This window comes from Rhincodon typus, chromosome 13 (assembly GCF_021869965.1).
Source record: "Rhincodon typus isolate 14 chromosome 13, sRhiTyp1.1, whole genome shotgun sequence".
NCBI lineage: Eukaryota > Metazoa > Chordata > Chondrichthyes > Orectolobiformes > Rhincodontidae > Rhincodon > Rhincodon typus.
The window spans coordinates 53,299,443-53,319,789 of NC_063344.1; the positions used below are offsets into that span (position 1 = coordinate 53,299,443).

The following is a 20,347-nucleotide window of genomic DNA, read 5'->3' on the forward strand; positions in this document are numbered from 1 at the left end:
GAATTAGACCCAGTTGCCTGCATTTGGCCCATATTTCTCTTAAACTTTCTTATTTGTGTACCTGTCCAAATGTCTTTTAATTGTCGTAACAATACCTGTATCTACCACTTCCTCTGGCAGTCTATTCCACATATGCACCGCCCTCTGTGTGAAAAAGTTATCTGTTGTTATCCTAGATGACCACGTGTGCAGGAAGTGTGGCCAGTTACAGAAATGTGAGCGTCTGGGTTTTAGAGTTCGAGCAGCAGTTGGAGAGAGACAATGTTGACACATCCATAAGGCTGAGTGTTGTGTGGATAGAATGTTTACAGAGGAGGACACACCACACCTCAAGGGAGTGGAAGAAAGAAAGGAATATGCAGTCAAACAGCATCAAGTAGGTAGTGCTACAGTACCCTGGAGTCTTGCTTGCCAATCATTTTTCCATTTTGAAAGCTGATGAGGGCATTGGTTCTGCAAGGGACTGCAGACATATTCAAGCTTCCAGCACCACTAGTGGCCTGACTGTATTAGGAGGGGAAGACAAAGAAAACTGGAGCGATAGTGATAAGGGTGTAATTAGTTAGACAGGCATGACTCCTGGATCAGAGATAGTAGGAACTGCAGATGCTGGAGAATCCAAGATAACAAGGTGCAGAGCTGGATGAACACAGCAGGCCAAGGAGCATCATAGGAGCAGAAAGGCTGCCGTTTTGGGCCTAGACCCTATGACTTCTGGATGATGTGTTGCCTCATTGATGCCAGTATCAGGAATGTCTCTGAGCAACTGCATGGCAACGGGAAGGTGATAAGTCAGACGTTGACTCATACATGGGGTTCACTTAGTTTTGTTTGCTGGATGGCTGGTTTGCGATGCAGAGTGATGTCAGCAGCATGGGTTCAATTCCTTTTCAACCTCTTCCCCCTCACCTGAGGAATGGTGACCCTCAGATTATACCAGCACCCTCCTATTGAGAGAGCAGCCTGTGATCTGGTAGGAGGACAGTGACTTTATCTTACCAATGAAAAAGGTAGAATGAGGGATGAGGCCTTGCATCAAAAACTCAGGGAGCTAGGCAGTCGACTAAAAGACAGGATCTAAAGGTTACAATCTTTGGATTACTCCTGGTGCCATGTGCTAACGAGTACAAACATAGGAGAATAGGGCAGCTTACTATGTGGCTCCAAAGCTGGTGCAGGAGGAACGGTTTTGGATTCATGGATCTACTGGGACCCATTCTGAGGAAGGTGGGACCTCTACAAGTGGGACAGTCTGTGCTGAACCAGAATGGGACCAGCATCCTTGTGGGAGGGTTTGCCTGTGCTGCTGGGAGGAGTTTAAACTCGTTCAGCAGGGGTAGGGGACATGGTGCATTAGTTCAGTATTGACACAAAATATCTCAGAAAATGAACCTAGGCAGAGGGAATTCAGATATGTTGACTCTCAAGGGAGTAAGGCATGGCTGGATGGCCTCTACTTTAATGCTAGTAGTATTATAGGCAAGACAGATGAGTTAAGAGTGTGGATGGAAATGTGAAATTGTGATGTTGTTGCCATCACAGAGACGTAGTTGAGGGAAGGACAGGACTGGGAACTCAACATTCTGGAGCATAGGATCTTCAGTCGGGACAGGGGAGAGTGTAAAAGAGGAAGTTGTGAAGAATTGTGGGAGTTATTCAAAATGGAATTGTTGATATTGCAGGGCCAACATGTTCTCTTTTTAGAGTGAAATGTAGGAGCAACAAACCCAGAGAACCCTGGATTTTTTGGAAAATTGAGGACTAGATTAAAAAGAAACAGTGACGTATAAAACAGGTACAAAGGGAGCAAATCGATGGACATCCCAGTGGAGTATAGAAAGTGCAGGGGAGGGTACTTAAGAAAGCAATCAGGAAAACAAAGGGGAACATAAGGAAAAACTACTGGGGAGTAATTTTAGGGAGAATCACAATGTATTCCAGAAGTAGTTCAAGGAGAAGAGAATAACTATGGAAAGAGTAGGGCTCATTAGGGACCAAGGAGGAAATCTGCATAAAGCTGGAGGACATTGTTTGAGTGTTAAACAAGTACTTCACATGTCTTCACTTGAGAGAAGGAGGATGTAGGTACAGAATTCAGGAAGGTGGACTGTGAGGTTCTTGAGCAGATTTATGTAGGGAGTAAGATTTTGTTGGGCTTAAAAGTGCGCACATCCCAGGTCTGGATGAATTTATCCCAGGTTGATGTAGGAGATGAGAGAGGAAATTACAAGGGTCCTGAGCCAAATTTTTATTTTCTGTCTGACCACAGGAGGTGCTAAAGGACTGTCGAGCCAGTTTTTAATCTAATTAGCTAGCTCTCCCTGGATCCAATGTGACCTAACCTTCATGACTAGCCTGCTGTGCAGGACCTTGTCAAAGGCCTTACTAAAGTCCATATAGACAACATCCACTGCCCTACCCTTATCTATCCTCTTGGTTACCTCTTCAAAAACTTGAAAAGATTTGTCAGACATGACTTCCCCCACACAAATCCATGCTGGCTATCTCTAATCAGACCTTGATTCTACAAATGTTGATTGATTCTGTCCCTCAGTATCCTCTCCAATAACTTGCCTACCACTGATGTCAGGCTCACTGGCCTGTGGTTCCCTTGCTTGTCTTTGTCTTCCTTAAACAATAGAACAACATTAGCCATCCTCCAGTTTTCCAGAACTTCACCAGAGGCTAAAGATGAAGCAAAAATTTCTGCAAGAACCTCTGCAATTTCTTCCCTAGTCTCCCACAATGTCCGAGGATGGATTTGATCAGGCCCAGGGGATTTACCCACCTTAATGCGATCTAAGGCTGCGTACACCATCTCTCTGGTAATATGTATGCGATCCAAAGCATCTCCACTTGTTTCCCTTATTTCCTTAGCATCCATGAGTCTTTCCTCAGTAAAAATGAAGGAGAAATATTCATTAAAAAATCTCCCCCATCTCCCGTAGCTCCACACATAGATGGCCATGCCGATCTTTAAGGGGACCTATTCTCCCTAGCCATGCTTTTACTCTTAATATAGCTATAGAACCTGTTTGGATTATCTGTAACCTTATCTGCCAGATCCATCTCATACCCTCTTTTTGCTCTTCTGATTTCTCTCTTCAGTGTGCTCCTACACTTCTTACAGTCATCTAGGGATTCACTTGAGCCCAATAGCTTAAACCCAGTGTATGCCTTCTTCATTTTCCTGACCAGAGCCTCAATATCCCAGTCATTACCCAAACTTGCCAGCTTTTCCCTTCACCCTAACAGGGACATACTGTCCCTGGACTCTTCATATCATACTTTTAAAAACCTCCCATTTGCCAGTCATTCCTTTTCCATCTAACAGACTCACCCATTCGACCTCTGCTAGATCCTGCCTAATGGCGCCAAAATTGTCCCTGCTCCAGTTTAGCACCTTAACCTGTGGACTTATCCTATCTTTTTCCATAACTATGTTAAAACTAAGAGAGTTATGGTTACTGGACCCAAAGTGCTCTCCGATTGACACTTCAGTCACTTGCCCAACCTCGTTTCCTAAGAGGAGGTCCAGTGTTTCACCCTCCCGAGTAGGGCCCTCTACATGTTGATTTAGAAAAATTTCTTGGACATATTTGACAAATTCCACCCAGTCTGGGCCTTTTACACTCTGGGTAGCCCAGTCAATACAGGGGAAATTAAAATCTCCAACCAATATTACTCTGTTATTCCTCCAGGTATTTGCAATCTCTCTACACATCTGCTCCTCTAATACCCGCTGGCTATTTGGGGGTCTATAATACGATACCAACAGAGTGACCATCCCCTTCTTGTTTCTAAGTTCTAACCATATGGCCTCAATTGATGATCCCTTAAGAATATCCTCTCTAAGCACTTTTACTATATCTCCGCTATCAAAATGTCAACTTCCCCTCCTCGCTTACTTGTACTTCTGTCACACCTGTCGCTTCTGTATCCTGGAACATTGAGTTCATCTGCCATACCAGTCAAACCTTGTGCATTGAAATAAATGCACTTTAAACCAGATGTCTTTTCCTTCCCTTCACTCTGTCCATGGCTATCCTGAATAGTAAACTTGCTCTCGATGGCTGACTTCTCGATGAAGAGACAAAATCCTTGAAGGTGGCAGGGCAGGTTAATAGGGCAGTTAAGAAGAGACATGGGACTTGCTTTAATCCGTCAAGAGCAGGGAGGTTATTTTGAAGCTGGTTAGGCCACAGGTGGAGCACTATCCGCAGTTCTGATCACTGCACTTTGGGAATGATACGATTGCACTGGAAGGGGTGCAAAGGAAATTCATCAGAATGTTGCCTGGCATCAAGCAGCTTATCTATGAAGAAAGGCTGGATAAGCTCAAGTTGTTTTCCTTGGAGCAGCGAAGTTTGGGAGGGGTGGGACCTGATTAAAGTGTATAAGATTATGAGAGGCATGGATAGGTTGGATAGAAAACAGCTATTCTCCTTAGTTGAAGAGTCAGTAACAAGGAGGCATAATTTTAAGGGGATTTGAGGAAAACATTTTCACCCAGAGGGGGTCTGGAATCTATTGCCTGGGGGGGGGGGAGTAAAGGCAGGAAACCTCACAACTTTTAAAAAGTACTTGAATGTGCACTTGAAATGTCATGACCTTCAGGGCTGTGGGACTAGCTTGGATTTAGAGTAGTTTTGGTGGTACAGATTCGATGGGCCGAAGGGACTCTTCTGCACTCTGATTTTGAGTGAGTGTAAATACACATGATCTAATGGTTTGCTTATTAAATACTTCAAAATAATTTAACCCATTCACGTCTCTAAATAACAATTCTAGGTACAATAGTATAGTGGTTAGGTGACTGAAATGGTAATAGTAATTAGTAATTAACTGAGCAATAAGCCATTTCCCGTTGGGTTCAAATTCTGCAATGGAGGTTTGAGAATCTGAATTCAATTGAAAAATGTGGAGGTTATTGAACAAAAACCAAAAATCTGTATTTGGTGAAAGTGACCAGCAAATTTGTCAGATTGTCCAACTGTTCACTAATATCCTTTAAGGAAGGAAAGCTGCTGTACTTACCAGATCTAGTTTGGATATAATCCTAAACAGTTGCTGAAGCAGCCTAATAAACTACTACACAGCAGGAATTCAAAAGATCCTGCTGCCACCTTCTCAAGTTATTGGGAATGGGAATCAATACCAGAATTAATAAAATATAACAATCTAATGCAAAAATTACCATGAACCATCAGGAGTTCCCTGTTTCCGGTGCTCACTGATTTGGCTGTTTATAATCAAAATGGATTTTGCTGTAGCCTCTTGCAGTGTTGCTCAGAGTTCACGCTTGAGTGTATTTCTGTGAGTGTGGGTATTGGTTGCAGAATGGGATCTTCTTGTTAACTGATTAAATTCACTCTGAATTTGGATCAGCTATAAGCTCTGAAAATATAAAGTGGTGGTAAGCTATTTCCATTTTCAGCTCATCTGTCATATAGAGACACATTGCCTTCTCAAAACACAGTATTCTGGAGAAATTCCCTTTAGTATTTAAAGACACAAGGAAGGTAATGATGATTAAACACAGCAGCACAATTTGGATGTGGTGTCATTTTTGGCCCATTTCCAATTATGTGGCGGTGCATACAAAAAGCTCCTGGCGACATGCTTTTTCCTATGAGTGTGAGCTTTTTCCTATGCTTGTTTGCTTTGTTCTCACTGATTATACTGAGGCTGGTAAATTACATGGAAATATGGTCTGATTTACAGTGCCTGCATGTCATCACTTCTAAACAAAGATTATCTGATAGCCAAATGTCTGACCCCGAGATCTGAAAATGGAATAGTATCTCCCAAACAATACGATAGTTATCCTTGCAATCGTATAGTTACTGAACTCATTTGAAAACTGGCCTGAATTTTTCAGGATAAACGAGCAAAATGATTGTTCAAAGCTCTCATTTCAGTGTGTGAATGTACATGTTCTTCGATGCTGGTACTTTGAGTATATCAGAGAGGACCATCAACAGCTGTAGCTGTGAGTGAGACCAGTATCTTTAAAGCAAAGATACCAGAGTGTCAGCAAGAATTTTGAAGGAAGTAGTCAATATGTGGATTATAATAGTTACAACTCACCTGTTCTATTCATTCTTAAACGTAACATTTTCTCATTTTATTTATTAATGTAAAACGAAAATGATGTGTACTGTTCCCTTTATTTTTCAAATGAAAAGAGAACTTTATGATGACAAGTATAATTGGAACAATAATTCAGTCAATTAAACTAACTGCTATTTGGCTGCTGACTTTCAATCTTAAAATATATTTTCACTAAATCCTTAGCACAACATTATTTACAAACTGAAAACTTCCATTCTCAGAATAATTGGGCATTGCTTGGATAAGTTTCATCTTACTTTGGGAAAAAAAAATTGAAAAACTTGAAATAGAGTTTACAACAAACAAATTCTACATATTGTGCTCCAGAAATAGATTATAAATGGATTCTGCTTGGTTCATGCCAAGCTCTTGAAAAGTCCAAGCACTAACCCATTGTTGTGTTTAGGGCATTATTTGTAAAGATTGATGGTTTAGGTCAGCGCTGGTGGATTATAATAGAACAGTCTGTCTCTTCATTTTTTTAATGCTTCCTATGTGATGTGGATTTTTCATACTTCTGAGCTCCAAAACCCCATTAGGATGGGGACTCATAAGTGTTGACTGTGGCAGATCAACCATCTCAGCTATGCTGTCATAGTACAACAGTAAACAGATTCACAACTTCCATATTGGGAGTGAACTTGCTGAATACTTATCAGAACAACTGTCAAAGACCTGATAAATCTTGTGCCCATCCCCAAAGATAGCATGAAATCTCAAGAAATGGAAAAGGAAAGAGGAGATTTTAAAACAGCCTTTTCCTGAAAAATCAGATGCAGATTTTAGGATTGATTTTCTACTTCACACAAAATTTAGGGGTGTATGTACAGCTAATTAGGGCAGCTAGACTTCCACAGTACTGACAATAAGTCCTTCTGGGTTTACTGCTTAAACTGTATGATATTGTGTGTTATTTCTAGTTGTTTTAATTGGTAGTCTAAATGCATAAGCATTGAACATATTTTTTTTCTGTTGCTGGGAAGTATCAACTAGGTGAAGCTTTCACCCATGAAAACCAAGCATTAAAAACAAACTTTATATATTCCCAGTTTAATGGGATAAATTATTTTTTCAAAATATCTTAAATGCATAGTTTCATTAAATAATATTTGCTATTATGAAATATTTTTCATGTTTTGAGTACCTAATTTTTTGGTGGATCACATTACCATGTCTCTCTTGTCCTTTCAGTTGCCAGAAAAGCCAAAAATAAAAGACCTTAAGCCAAGCCAATTCTAGATCCACCTCCTTCACAATGCATACACAAAATCCGTCACATGCTGTGACCGGTTCTGTTCCAAAATGTTTTTTTTTGCTGTATGTAATAGTTAGACTCGAAACTAACTTGCAGCTTTTAGCTGTATGAATATTTTTCAGCAATTATTCTGTGAATTTTCCTGAGCTCTCTGGGATAGGCTGCAGCACCAATATTTATGTTATGAAAAGCAGATGACTCTCACTGTTCCCCGATCGAAGAGAAGCTGCACTCAAAGTCTTGTCATGTTTGGTTGATTGAAATGACCTTTAAAGACAGTAGCAGCTGCCAAGTCTCATTGTCACTACCTTAGACTGCAGTATCGAAATGAAAGCTATGTCTAGTGCCCTTCAGCAAATTGTTGCTACCTCGATGTGTGGTTGAAAGAAAGAATAAAAGGGGTGCTCTGCAGGCACCACATTTGTAATGACTGTGATCCTGCTGGCCACACTCCCTGACCAAAAACTTGGGCATCAGCAAGAATACACAAACAAGGAGGAGTAGGCCGCTTGGCTCTTTGATCCTATTCTGCCATTTAATAAGATCATGGCTCATCTGATTGTAAACTCAAATTCACAATCCCACACTTATCAATTGCTGTCTTAGACCCGTGCAAGGACTCTGTTTCCACCACGTTTTCGGGAAGAATTCCAGAGACTTGCAATATTCTGTAAGAAATATTTTGCTTCATCTCTGTTTCGAAAGGGCAGCCTTTGATTTTTAAACAGTGGCTCCTAGTTCTTCATCCTCTGATAAGAGGAAACGTCCTTTCCACATGCAGCCTGTCAAAACCCACGAGGATCTTGTATGTTTCAGTCAAGTCATCTATTCTAAACTCCAGATATCAGCTTAGCCTGTCCAACGATTTGTCCTAAGACAGCCCACCCAATTCCACGTACTCATCGAGGAGACTTTCACTGAATTGTTTGCAATGCATTGACATAATTTCTTAAATAAGGTTACCAATACTGTAGCCAGTACCCACTATCTCAGCAGTGTCTTGTATGATTGAAGCATAACACCCCTATCGTCTTAACTTCCCCTTGCAATAAATAATAGTGATAACCCCTCCAAGGTCCATGGGAAATCACTAATTATTCTCCTTATGGGGTGCATTGAGTATGCATTCCCTTCGTAACAGGCAATGACCTGCCCAGCCAGAACTCATTACCTGAGTCCTTTGTTCTGGACTGTGAGAAGGACCTTTTTTGTGTGCAGTGGTAGTGTCCCTACCCCTGGACCTGAAGGTCTGGGTTCAAGTCCTGCCTGCTGCAGAGGTGTGTAATAACATCTCTGAACAGGTTGTTTTGGCCCCTTCCCGCTCTACCTAGCCCTCGCTCACTTGGATGATTTGCATTGCCCATATTGGGCTTTATTTATAAGGGTTCAGGAAAGATTTACAAGGATGTTGCCGGGGCTGGAAGTCTTGAGCCATAGGGAGAAGCTGAATAGGCTGGGACTATTTTTCCTGGAGCGTCAGAGGCCGAGGGGTGATCTTCTAGTGGTTTATAAAATCATGAGGGGCATGGATAGGGTGATAGGTCAGGGTAGTTTTCCCCAGAGTAGGGGAGCCCAAAACTAGAGGGCAAAGGTTTAAGGTGAGAGGGGAAAGATTTAAAAGGGACCTGAGGGGCAACATTTTCACGCACAGGGTGGTGCATGTACAGAATGAGCTGCCGGAGGAAGTGGTGGAGGCTGGTACAACATTTAAACAGCATCTGGATGGGTGTATGAACAGGAAGGATTTAGAGGGATATGGGCCAAATGCTGGCAAATGGGACCAGATTTATTTAGTATCTCTGGTCGGCATGGACGAGTTAGACCGAAGGGTCCGTTTCAATGCTGTACATCTCTGTGACGCTACATGGGTGATTACTGGTGGTAGTTTGTCGTACACAAAAAAAAAGTCACAGTGATTTTGGTGGTGAGTAAGTCGCTCAGTTGTGAATGATAGCACTTCTGGGTAGGAAAAAAGTTAGATAAAGCAGACACACTGGAGGTGATGGCATAGTAGTTATATCACTGGATTAGTAATCCAGACGTCCAGCTAATACCCTGGGACATGAGTAACCATGGTTAAGAAAACAAAGTCATGGTGATTTGGTGGTGGGAAAGTCTTTCTGTTGTGTGTGATAATTGTCCCTGCCAATGGACAAGTAGGGCAAGGTTCAAGTCTCAACTGCTCCAGAGGGGTGTACTAACGTCCTGAATAGGTTTATTAGGAAAATAATTTTAAAAAACACTCCCAGGTATAAAAAGAAAAAGAAAGCAGACCCAGAACATAAACCTCTTGTAGCACAAGGATAGCGTCCCTATTTCTCAGTCAGGAGACCTGGGTTCAAGTCCTGCCTGCTCCAGAGATGTGTGATAACATTTCTGAAAAGGTTGATATATTTATATTTAAGAAAAAGATCCAGGGATCGGTCTGCAGAACTGTCAGTTCCAGGCTGGGACGAGCCTGTGTATGCCATGAGTAGTGGGTCAGTTTTGGTGTTCAACAATAAATGATGTTCCTTTCCAGTTTGGATTACTGAGTTATTATATATTACATATAACATTCTATTAGATTTGATAATGACTCGCTGTACCTGCATATTGTGAATCATGCACTGGGGCACCCAGATCCCTTTGCATCTCAGAGCTCTGCAATCTCTTACCATTTAGATAATGTGCTTTTTTAGTTTTCCTGCTAAAATGAACAATTGCACATTTTCCCACATTATGCTCCATTTAGTTGATCTTTGCCTACTCACTTAACCTAGATCCTTTTGTAGCCTCCTTATGTCTTCAAAGCTAAATCCCTACCTATCTTTCTGTTGTCAGCAAATTTGGCAACCACACATTCCATCCCTTCATCTATGTCATTTATAAGATACAAAAAATTAAGGTCCTAGCCCTGATCCCTGTGGCACATCACTTGTTGATGTCAACCTGGAAAAGACCCATTGTGCATACTGTTTGCTTCCTATTAGCCAGTCTTCTATCCTTGCCAATGTTGTACCCCTATTCCCTGAGTTTTATTCTCTGCAGTAACCTTCAATGGGACACTTCATCAAATGCCTTCGAAATCTAAGTACAATAGATTTTCCAGTTCCCATTTATCCAAAGTGCATCTTACTTCCTCAAAGAACTCCAATTAATTAAACATGATTTCCCTTTCACAAACTACAACAATCCTGCCTGATTACCTTCGAACGTGTGTAAGTACCCTACAGTAGCTACTTTAACAATAGCTTCTAGATGTTAACCTAATTGACCTGTGGTTTACTGCTTTCTATCTCCCTCCCTTTTTGAATAAAGGAGTTACATTTGCCATCACCCAATTTAATGGATCCTTTCTTTGAATCAAGGGCGTTCTGGAAAATTGGAATCAATGCATCAACGATTCCATTAGCCACTTCTTCTGGGACTTTAGGATGAAGTTCATTATGAGCCAGGCACTTTTCACCCATAAGACCAACAATGCACTCAGTACCAGTATAAGTTTGGTATCTTCTCTAACCTTTCTAGTTAACTGTGAATCATGGGTCTGTCCTTTGGATTGTATATACTGTATATTCTGAAATATCCATTAGAGCTATGCAATCTGCTGAAAACAGCCTTTGAGAAGGCTGTAATAATCACTGGAAACATTTACAGCCTTTTTGAAGAGTACACGTTTCTTCCCTCATTATACATCCACATACGTTTGGAGTTTCCTTATGTATCTTTGTTAACATCCCTGTATTAAGTAAGTTGAAATGGTTTGGGAGATTAATAAAATTATTCAAATAAGGCTGACACTGAAAGTTTCTGAAGCAGACTGAAGCATATGTTCTGCACTTTCCTTTTACCTATCCAAACATGAATCTAGCCTGCTGATTTTGCAAATGAATCTGGGGGTGTGTTAAAATTGTAACTGTCATATAAATTGCACATGGTGAGCTATTCATAAGATCATTGTGCAACTACAAACACACAGATCTAACAGAGTCTGGAAAGATGTCACCTTGCAATCACCTCATTCATCCTCCTTCAATTTCATGATTTAAATTGGTAATCTGCTCAGTGCACACTCCAAATGGACTTCTTTCTTTTTCATTTGACTGCATTGTAGTTTGATTTGATCCATGTTGCCCATTTCAGGTTGTGTTTGCTCAGGATCGTTATGAAGATATTCTCGATCTTTGTCTTATCCAATTTGAGCCAAATTCTGCTGATTACATTAGGGTGAGTACATTTCAGATCAAAGTAAAAGAGTTGTTTGATGAAATGAGTACTGTCTGGATAATAACAATGCAAATCTAAAGTGCTACAGTTTGATAAATGCACCGTAGCTTCACAAGAAATGTGTGCTTCTTGAAATTAGTGTGCACCTTGTATCTATAAGAGTCTCAGCTCGATGTCCTATTTTGTATTTTGTATCCCAGCCTACTGCTTAACTCGATGAGGTTGAGTCACATTTGATTACTGTCCTCTCAAAATTATTTGTGATGCCGTGAAAGGGGAATAGAGGTTGTTTATCTGGCCTCCATGACGGAGGGTGTGTATGTTTGTGTAGCCCTCTCGGGTTGTTCTCACCTACCCACAGTGACTCTATTTCTGGTTAATTCTGAGCAGACCATCTGTTCAACTGCAGTTATTTTGTAGCCTGGATAGTGTATAAATTTTAGCTCTAAACTCCTGTAGCTCTGCAAATATTTCGGCCAATTTGCTTGTAAATATTAATTTCTTATTTCTTTTGGAAACAAATCAACTTTCAAACCCTCTATCACTTTAAGAAATACTTTATTGGTTGCAAAGTGCTTTGAGATACCTGATAGTTGTGAGTAGTGCTATATAAATACCAGGCTCTCTTTATCAGGTCCACCACCAAACATATGAGGATATTGATAAAAATTGCAAGTATGATCTTTTGCGTTCAACGAGACACTTTGGTGGATTGGTGTGGTACCTGGTCAACAGGAGGAAAATTGATGGTTTACTAATCGATATGATTCAAAGAGATCTGTAAGTACAAACTGAAGTAGTTAAAATTTCTAGCAGATTTACATAGAATGCTTGAAATTACTTTTGTGAAGTTTCAATTTATAAAAACTTAGCTTTCCCTTCCCACAGTTCAGAGCAAGTATTCAAACTGTAATTTTAGACCCAAACACATGCTACAAGCCCTGACATGATCAGGTGCACAAAGTTTTGCTAACTGAAGATTTTTTTTCTGGAGGATTGCCCGGTTTGAATATTCTAAGCTGGGGAATTTAAATAAGACTGTTTTGGATTCTTTCAGTAATTATTAATGGATGAATTCTGCAGAGAAGTTCAGTGTAAACAGCTCAAGATACAGAACTATTAAAACATTGATGTAAACTTTACATGTGGCACACAGATTTCCATGGTATGCATCATATAGCCCGTGAAAAGACTAACCCAAGATCTCCCTGATGTATCATATTGGGGACACAGTTTTAAGTACTGTTCCCAGAACATTACATCTACTATAATGATGACAGAAATATGGGGATGAAATGCAGCCATTTAATCCACTCATACCATGCCTAAATTCAGTAATTTAATCAGATGTAATCATTGGTTGAAAGTTAATTGACTCAATAGTTAGCATTTCCCACCACCTTTGCCTCCCCCATGTCAGAACATCTAATATTTTGTCTAATGGTATGAATGATTAATTCTCATAACAAAGAGATCTTGAATCCCACAAAACCTCTTGGAAATTTTGACAGAAAATTGGAAATCTGGCAGCCCAGTTACCTGTGATTCTATCAATTTCTCCTTAAATTATACAACTTAAGGCCTTGTCTATACAATAATGCATACCACCCTTCGCAGAGACTTACTGATTGATTGTGTTACTGTTACTGTGACATAGTGTTGATCCATTTAAATCTCGCGTTCAACTGTTATGAATGGAGATGGATAAAATTTTAAGCAAATGGTAGGTTTAGCAATTTTGTTAATTAACTTTTAACAAATGAATTATATGGGATTAAATCAAAGTTAGTGCATTGTACGAGGCAATTGAGGGTTGGCGCATCAATTGAAATGCATAAATTCAATCAGTTGAGAACTGTGTGACATCATAATGTTCTTGGAAAAGAATTTAAAAGTCTGTTCCTAGTTCTGATACCCCACACATACTTTATTTTCAAGTGTTTACAAGCTGTTTCAATGTCATCCACATCCAAACTCTAAACAGGGAATGAGGACAAGAAACAGCTATCTTGCCTTCATCAAAATCTATAGCCAAAATACATAGATGTGGGCTAGTGAAACTAAAGTGCAGCAACATGTATGTTTTTTTTTGGTAATGAATTATCACTTATTACCCACTCTAAAGGAGTTTTATGGTACAGTGATTTTAAAGCAATAGCACCATCTAGTGGTCAGGATGTGGAGGTGCCGGTGTTGGACTAGGATGGACAAAGTCATAAGTCAACAGCACCAGGTTATTGTCCTACAGGTTTATTTGAAACCACAAGTTTTCAAAGTGCTGCCCCTTCATCAGGTGAATTCACCTGACGAAGGGGCAGCATTTACGAAAGCTTGTGATTTCAAATAAACCCGTAGGACTATAAGCTGGTGTCATGTGACTTGACTCTGACACCATCTAGTGGGAGGAATATACCTCTTGACATGAAGATTAGACCATCGTCTTTGTTGAAGGAATCACTAATATAAAAAGACAAAATTGTCGTAGTCCTACTGGGTTATAGGACTGTTTCTGATGAGTGAGTGGGAGGGAGGGAAGAGACTGGTGGTGGTTTAACCTGAGGGTTGCCACATTTTAGACGAGTGGAGAGGTGAAGAAGGAATGTTCTTCCTGGGAATCTCAGCGGTAACTGAACCCACACCCATTGGCATCATTCTGCATTGCAAACCAACCATCCAGCCAACTCAGCTAACCGACCCCCCCCCAAAAAACTGGGCAAGATTGTGAGCTCAACAATGAACTACAGCACTAGCATTTAATAGACTAACAACTACCCATTGACTGTTCACGGGCTTTTGCTTCACAATTTCCAGAGTGTTGGGCTTGTGAAGGACTTTTTCAAGTCACAAGTGGCTGCCAGTATGCACAGTAAGATCGCATTGCCTAAAAGAGTTGTGGAGTTGGGAACTCTCCAGGTATTTAGTAACTACTTACATGAACACTTGAAACACCATCACACACAAGGCTATGGTACAAGAGCTAGAATAATGGGATTGGAATAGATGGATGTTTGATGATCAGCATGGACATGATGGGCTGAAGGGCTTCTTTCCGTGCTGTAAAAACTCTGACTGTATAAAGTAGGGGGGAAATATAAGATTAGAAATGGGCCATTCGGCCCCTTGAGCCTGTTCCACCATTCCATGAGATCGTGGCGGATCTGTGACCTAACTCCATATATCTGCCTTTGGCCCATATCCCTTAATACCTTTTGCTTAACAAAAATGTATCTATCTCAGTTATAAAATTAACAACTGATACTGCTTGCACTGCCAATTGTGGAAGAGAGTTCCAAACCTCTGCTACCCTTTGTGTGTAGAAGTGTTGCCTCACATCTCTCTTGAACGGTCTGGCCTTAATTCAGTGGAAATAGTTTATGTAGTCTGCATTTTCCTGTTATCTGGGTCCTAAGTGAACAGCACAAGCATCAACATGTCTTTAGCCAATTGAAGAATCCTTTCTGAGGCGCAGGAGGAGCCTGAGCCAGGAAATGCAAATTAGAATATTTAATTCAATATAATTTTACATGCAGCGATCAATATAATGAAAGAAAAGAGTGGCAAAAAGTTGATCAATGATAAAATTCTCTTAAAAAATAATCTTACAAATATGGACAACTTGTTTGATGCCAACTAAAACTTTATAACCGCATTAAAAATTCACTTACATGTGAATGAACAAGACCCAACCTACTTTTTGGTGAGTTTAATGGCTCTGTAAACAGATGTTCCTGCTCTGTTTTAATGCCTAACTTTTGACAACATACTGGTGGAGCAGGGCAAATCACACAACAACCTCTGTATCAATTTTTAAAGATTATATGCAAATATGGGAAACTGTGATCTCTTTACAACATAATAACAATGAATGTGGGTAACCTCACAACTATTCACCGCAAAATTAGACATATTTTTTACCACCACCTGTTCAGGGATAAGGGAGAGGAAAATAAAGGATAGAAAACAAATTAATTTCTAGTAACATGTTTGATCAATAACTGCTATTCTTCCAAATTTATATGATTTTGCTATTGGGTGTGTTAGTCGTTTGATTTATAGTTAGCATTTAAAAATTTTTTTTTTGCAGAATAGAGGATGCCATAAGCATGCTTCATCTATATCACATGGTACACCCAGACTGTCAATCGTCAAAGGAGGCAAACCAACAGCAAGCCCAGGGTCTTGACCTGATTAAGGTGCAGTTTACAATTTTTTCTTTAAGAATGCATATGTGGCTTTCAAATATTTCCTGCTTATAATTGTAGAATATTGGCATTTGTGTAACATGCAATCTTTACATCAGATGAATGGAATTAAAATCGTCTCCTTCTTAGCGATCAAGAGACCTATGTTTCTAAAAAAAAATGAATTCACAAACAAAGATCTGCAAAATGTAAAGCGATGGAGGAGGTAGTACATTCAGGCTGGTTTTAAGGCACATTATTAGGTTACAGGAAGGGGATGTTAATGTTCATTTTCTAAGAATGGAGTTCAGAAATTACTCTGAAGTGTTTCAGAACAATGGGAAATAGGAACAAGATTAGGCCATTGGGCCTCTCGAGCTTGCTCTGCCATTCACTAGGATCGTGGCTGATCTGACATTCCTCACGTCCACTTTCCTGCATTTTGCCCATAGCTTGATTCGCCTACTGATCAAGAATCTATGTATCTCAGCCTTAAATATACACGAGGACTCACCCTCTACGCCTATAGTTCTTTGTGGCAATGAGTTACAAAGACTCTCAACCCTTTGTGAGAGAAGAACTTCCTCATTGTGACAGTCTGAAATTGGCACCTCTTCATGCTGAGACAATGCCCTCTGGTCCTAGACTCTCACATGAGGGGAAACATCTCAGCATTTAACCTGTCAAGGTGCTTAAGAATCCTATAGGTTTCCATGAGATTACCGCTCTAAACTCCGGTGACAGTCCTAATCTGTTTGGCCTTTGCTCATAAGACAATTCCTCCATACCAGGGATCATCCTAGTGAACCTCTTAACTCCTCCTATAAAACGATATCTTTCTTCAAATAAGGGACCAAAACCGCTCTAGCAACTTGTACAGTTGCAGTAAGACTTCCTTACTCTTCGACTCCAACCTCCTTGAAAATAGAGATAATATTCCATTAGCCTTGCTGATACCTGCTGCACCTATGTGCTAGCTTTCCGTGTTTCATGTATAAGTACTCCCAAGTCCCTTTGTGTTGCAGCTTTCTGCAATTTTTCTCCATTTAAATCATCTGTTGTTTTGTTCTCCCATCCAAAATGAACAATGTCACATTTTCCTATATTATGATCCATTTGCTAACTTTTTGACTACTTACTTAACTTATAAATATCTCTCTAAACAGATTGTTTCCCTCTCACAACCTGGCTTCCCATCTATTTTTGTGTCTTCTGTAAATCTGGTAGCTGACCCAATTCATGATAGGCCCAATTACTTCAAATTAGACAGGTTATTTGTGGAGCTCCGAATAGTCAGGGAAAGTAGAAAATAGCAAAATTAGCATGCAAATCCTTTTTACATGTTTACCTTTCAAAAATTCTAAGTGCAACACTAACTTGAAATCAGAGTTTTTAAAATATAAAATAATTGCAGTAACAGTTTATCTTTTTTTTAATTCACTTGTTGGACATGGGAATCACTGGCTGCCCAGCATTCATTGCCCATTCCTAGTTGTCCTCGAGAAGATGGCAGTGAACTGCCTTCTTGAACCCACTGCAGTCCATGGCTGTAGGTAGATTCACAATGCTATATACAAGGGAATTCCAGGATTTTGACCCAACAACAGTGAAGGAACAGTGATAGTTCCAAGTCAGAATGGTGAGTGGCTCAGAAGGGAACTTGCAGGTGTAATGTTCCATGTATCTGCTGCCCTTGTCCTTCCAGATGGTAAGGGTCGTGGATTTGGAAGGTGTTATCCAAGGATCTTTGGTGAATTCCTGCAGTGCATCTTGTAGATAGTACACATTGCTGTGAGGGAGTGGATGCTTGTGAATGTGGTGCTAATCGAGCAGGCTGCTTTGTCTTGGATGGTGTCAAGCTTCTGGCGTGTTTTGGAGTTGTATGCACCCAGGCAATTGAGGAGTATTCCATCACACTCCTGACTTGTACCTTGTAGATGGGTGGACAGGCTTTGGGGAGTCAGGTGGTGAGTTACTCGCCACACTATTCCTAGCCTCTGATCTGCTGTTGAAGCCAGTGTTTACGTGACGAATCCAGTTGAGTTTCTGGTCAGTAATAACCCCAAGGATGTTGATAGTAGGGGATTCAGTAATGGTAGCACCATTGAATGTCAAGGGTCGGTGATTAGATTGTCTTATTGGAGATGGTAATTTCTTGGCATTTGGGTGGCACGAATGTTACTTGCCACTCGTCAGCCCAAGCCTGGATACTGTCCAGATCTTGTTGCATTTGAGGTTTTGGACTGCTTCAGTATCTGAAGAGTCATGAATGGTGCTAATCATTGTGCAACATGACTCCAACCAGCAGAGGGTTTGCCGGATACCAGTTTTGCTAAGGCTCCTTGATGCCACACTCAGTTGAATGTAGCCTCTATGTCATTTTCATCTCATTTCTGGAATTCAGCTCTTTGTCCATGTTGAACCAAGGCTGTAATGAGGTCAGGAGCTGAGTGGTCCTGGCAGAATCCAAACTGAAAAACAAAGTACTGGAACTTTGCATAACTTGGTCAGTAGATGAAAAACCAAGTCCTTGAAATTAATAAACACCCTTTCTGGATATTATTTTGCAATTAAAGCCGACTCTTTATGGAAAGAGCTATTTCATCTTACTCTTAAGTATTTGCAAAATCTCAAACATGACCTGTTGTGTTTAACATTTATCAGATAATCGTAGAAAGATGAAACCGTGCCAAATAAATTATTGAAGCTAAACTTCAAAATGTTTCTTTTTCTAGATATTTTCCCATACGGATTCCCAGAAAGGAGGCTACATTGAATTAGCTTTGCAAGTTTACCAGGACACGCTGAACAGCTCTGCTAACCAAGATCCATGTCGGAATGAAGAAGGAAATTAAAATCAATCAATCTGTCTAATGCAAGAGTTCTGAATTCAGCTTGCTAGGAACGTGGAGTAACTGAACGTTTATCATTTCTATTCCACTTATTTTTGGGGAAAAGAAAATATTTTCTTTAAAGTATTGAAATATTACAGGTGTTCTAATGCTTTAAAAAACTGGAATATGAGCAGGTTGGGCCATTAGACTTCTACAAGGAGGACGCATTTAGCACTGGAGAATGGTTCCACAGACGGTCTAAGTTTCAACTGAATCATCGTGTTGTGTGACTACGGGTGAGATCACAATGAAGCCCAAACTTGTCAAGCTCTCGACAAATATACAATATTTTTGAAACCTAATTGTAACAAGTGTTAACATGCTGGCCAAATGGATTTTTGCTAAAGCAAGAGCAAGCTAGTCCTGTAGTGAAATGTGGCATTTCATTGTATAGTTATACCATAAATTAATCACCCAGGAAATATGGAATAGGTAAAAAGAAGAGGTTGGTACATTCCCTTTCATTTTTAATATCTATTCTTTGGATTGCCTCCATCTGGAAACACTCATTATTGAAGTGATTTCAAAATGTTTGCTTTGAACAATAATTCACATGTTGAAATATGAGAGTATGCTGTCTGTAGATGGAGTGGGAGAGATTAAAATTGAAATCACCCAAGAAAACATAGGCTACACATTAACCATTTTCAGTGCTTTTGATCAGTAGTACCGTTGACATTGTAATAAAATCAGTGTAAGAGCAAACAATTGTCCTCAAACACTGATTGTTTTTCTTAAGAGGAACTTCTTATAGCAATAATTTAATGGTCCAATTTTATTTTTCACTACATTTGTAATAAAATAAGTCTTCACTTATTGGAGATGCAATTTGGTTTTAATGTTAAAATTAATATAGTCAACTTCTTTTCCAAGTTCAAATGCAATACCCATCTTCTGCATGAGAAATGAGTTAATCAGGGAATTTCAACTCATTCTGCATCAACAATCAACTTTTGGGATTAGTGTTCCATTAAAGGGGGTGAGCCACACGTGCCAGAGTCCCATGAAAAATGTAATTAGTTTTATTTAGAGTTAATACAGCACAACAATACAAACTTATATGCAGTTATGAAGCACTAACTCCACTACTTACTTTACAGGTATGTCAGTGGCAGCCATGCATTCTGATCTGCTGGTTTGACAACAGTGCCACCTGTTGTTGTGTGGTGCAAAATGCATTTCAGAATGGGCAGCAAGACAGTGACAATCAGCTCTACCATTTTAGAACTGTCCAAAGTTGTAATAAATTGCAATATCCTTCTAAAAGCAAATGTTGAATATTCACTCGTTTAATAGAAATTTGGTCACGTTTAAATATACTTGGTTTTCAATTTAATCATCCAGGAATTCTTCATCCAAGTTAACGTCTGAAGTGTCTATGTCTTCCAACTCCAAGTTATCCAAATCATCATCAAGATCAGTCAGAGACTAGAAACAAGAGAATGAGATTAAGACAAATCTTTTGCACTTCCAGCAATGTACAGCAAATCAAAAATGCTTCATATTTCAAAAGTGAATGGGGCAAGACTTGAGCCTGATAGATTCCAGGCAGCTGATTAAATCAAATACATTTCTTCCATATTTATGATTGTTTGCTCTCAAATTTCCCCTTTGCACACACTTGCCAGCAGGGCTATTACTAAATTGCATCTTACACTTCATTTTCCCAAAATGTTCTTCTGTATTATGTTTCA

General features: G+C 39.9%; 2 protein-coding genes across 5 annotated transcripts in view; both read left to right on the top strand.

Moving 5' to 3' along the window:
- mrps22 (mitochondrial ribosomal protein S22) overlaps nt 1–20,347 on the top strand; it is a 32,201-nt gene extending 11,854 nt beyond the window's left edge. For 3 of the 4 annotated variants that reach the window (XM_048604644.1, XM_020512347.2, XM_048604645.1), the window contains 4 exons: nt 11,495–11,578; nt 12,213–12,358; nt 15,663–15,771; nt 18,495–20,341. In XM_048604644.1, the coding sequence (XP_048460601.1) occupies nt 11,495–11,578; nt 12,213–12,358; nt 15,663–15,771; nt 18,495–18,614 (459 nt within the window). In that variant the 3' untranslated portion in view covers nt 18,615–20,341. Of the gene's footprint in view, nt 1–11,494; nt 11,579–12,212; nt 12,359–15,662; nt 15,772–18,494 lie in introns of all 4 variants that reach the window. The other variant, XM_020512276.2, reaches the window with a different exon arrangement.
- Nucleotides 19,756–20,347, top strand: part of copb2 (COPI coat complex subunit beta 2) — a 26,086-nt gene continuing 25,494 nt past the window's right edge. Inside the window, exon 1 of the mRNA XM_020512172.2 lies at nt 19,756–19,788. Within this exon, the coding sequence (XP_020367761.2) occupies nt 19,756–19,788 (33 nt within the window). The remainder of the gene's footprint in view (nt 19,789–20,347) is intronic.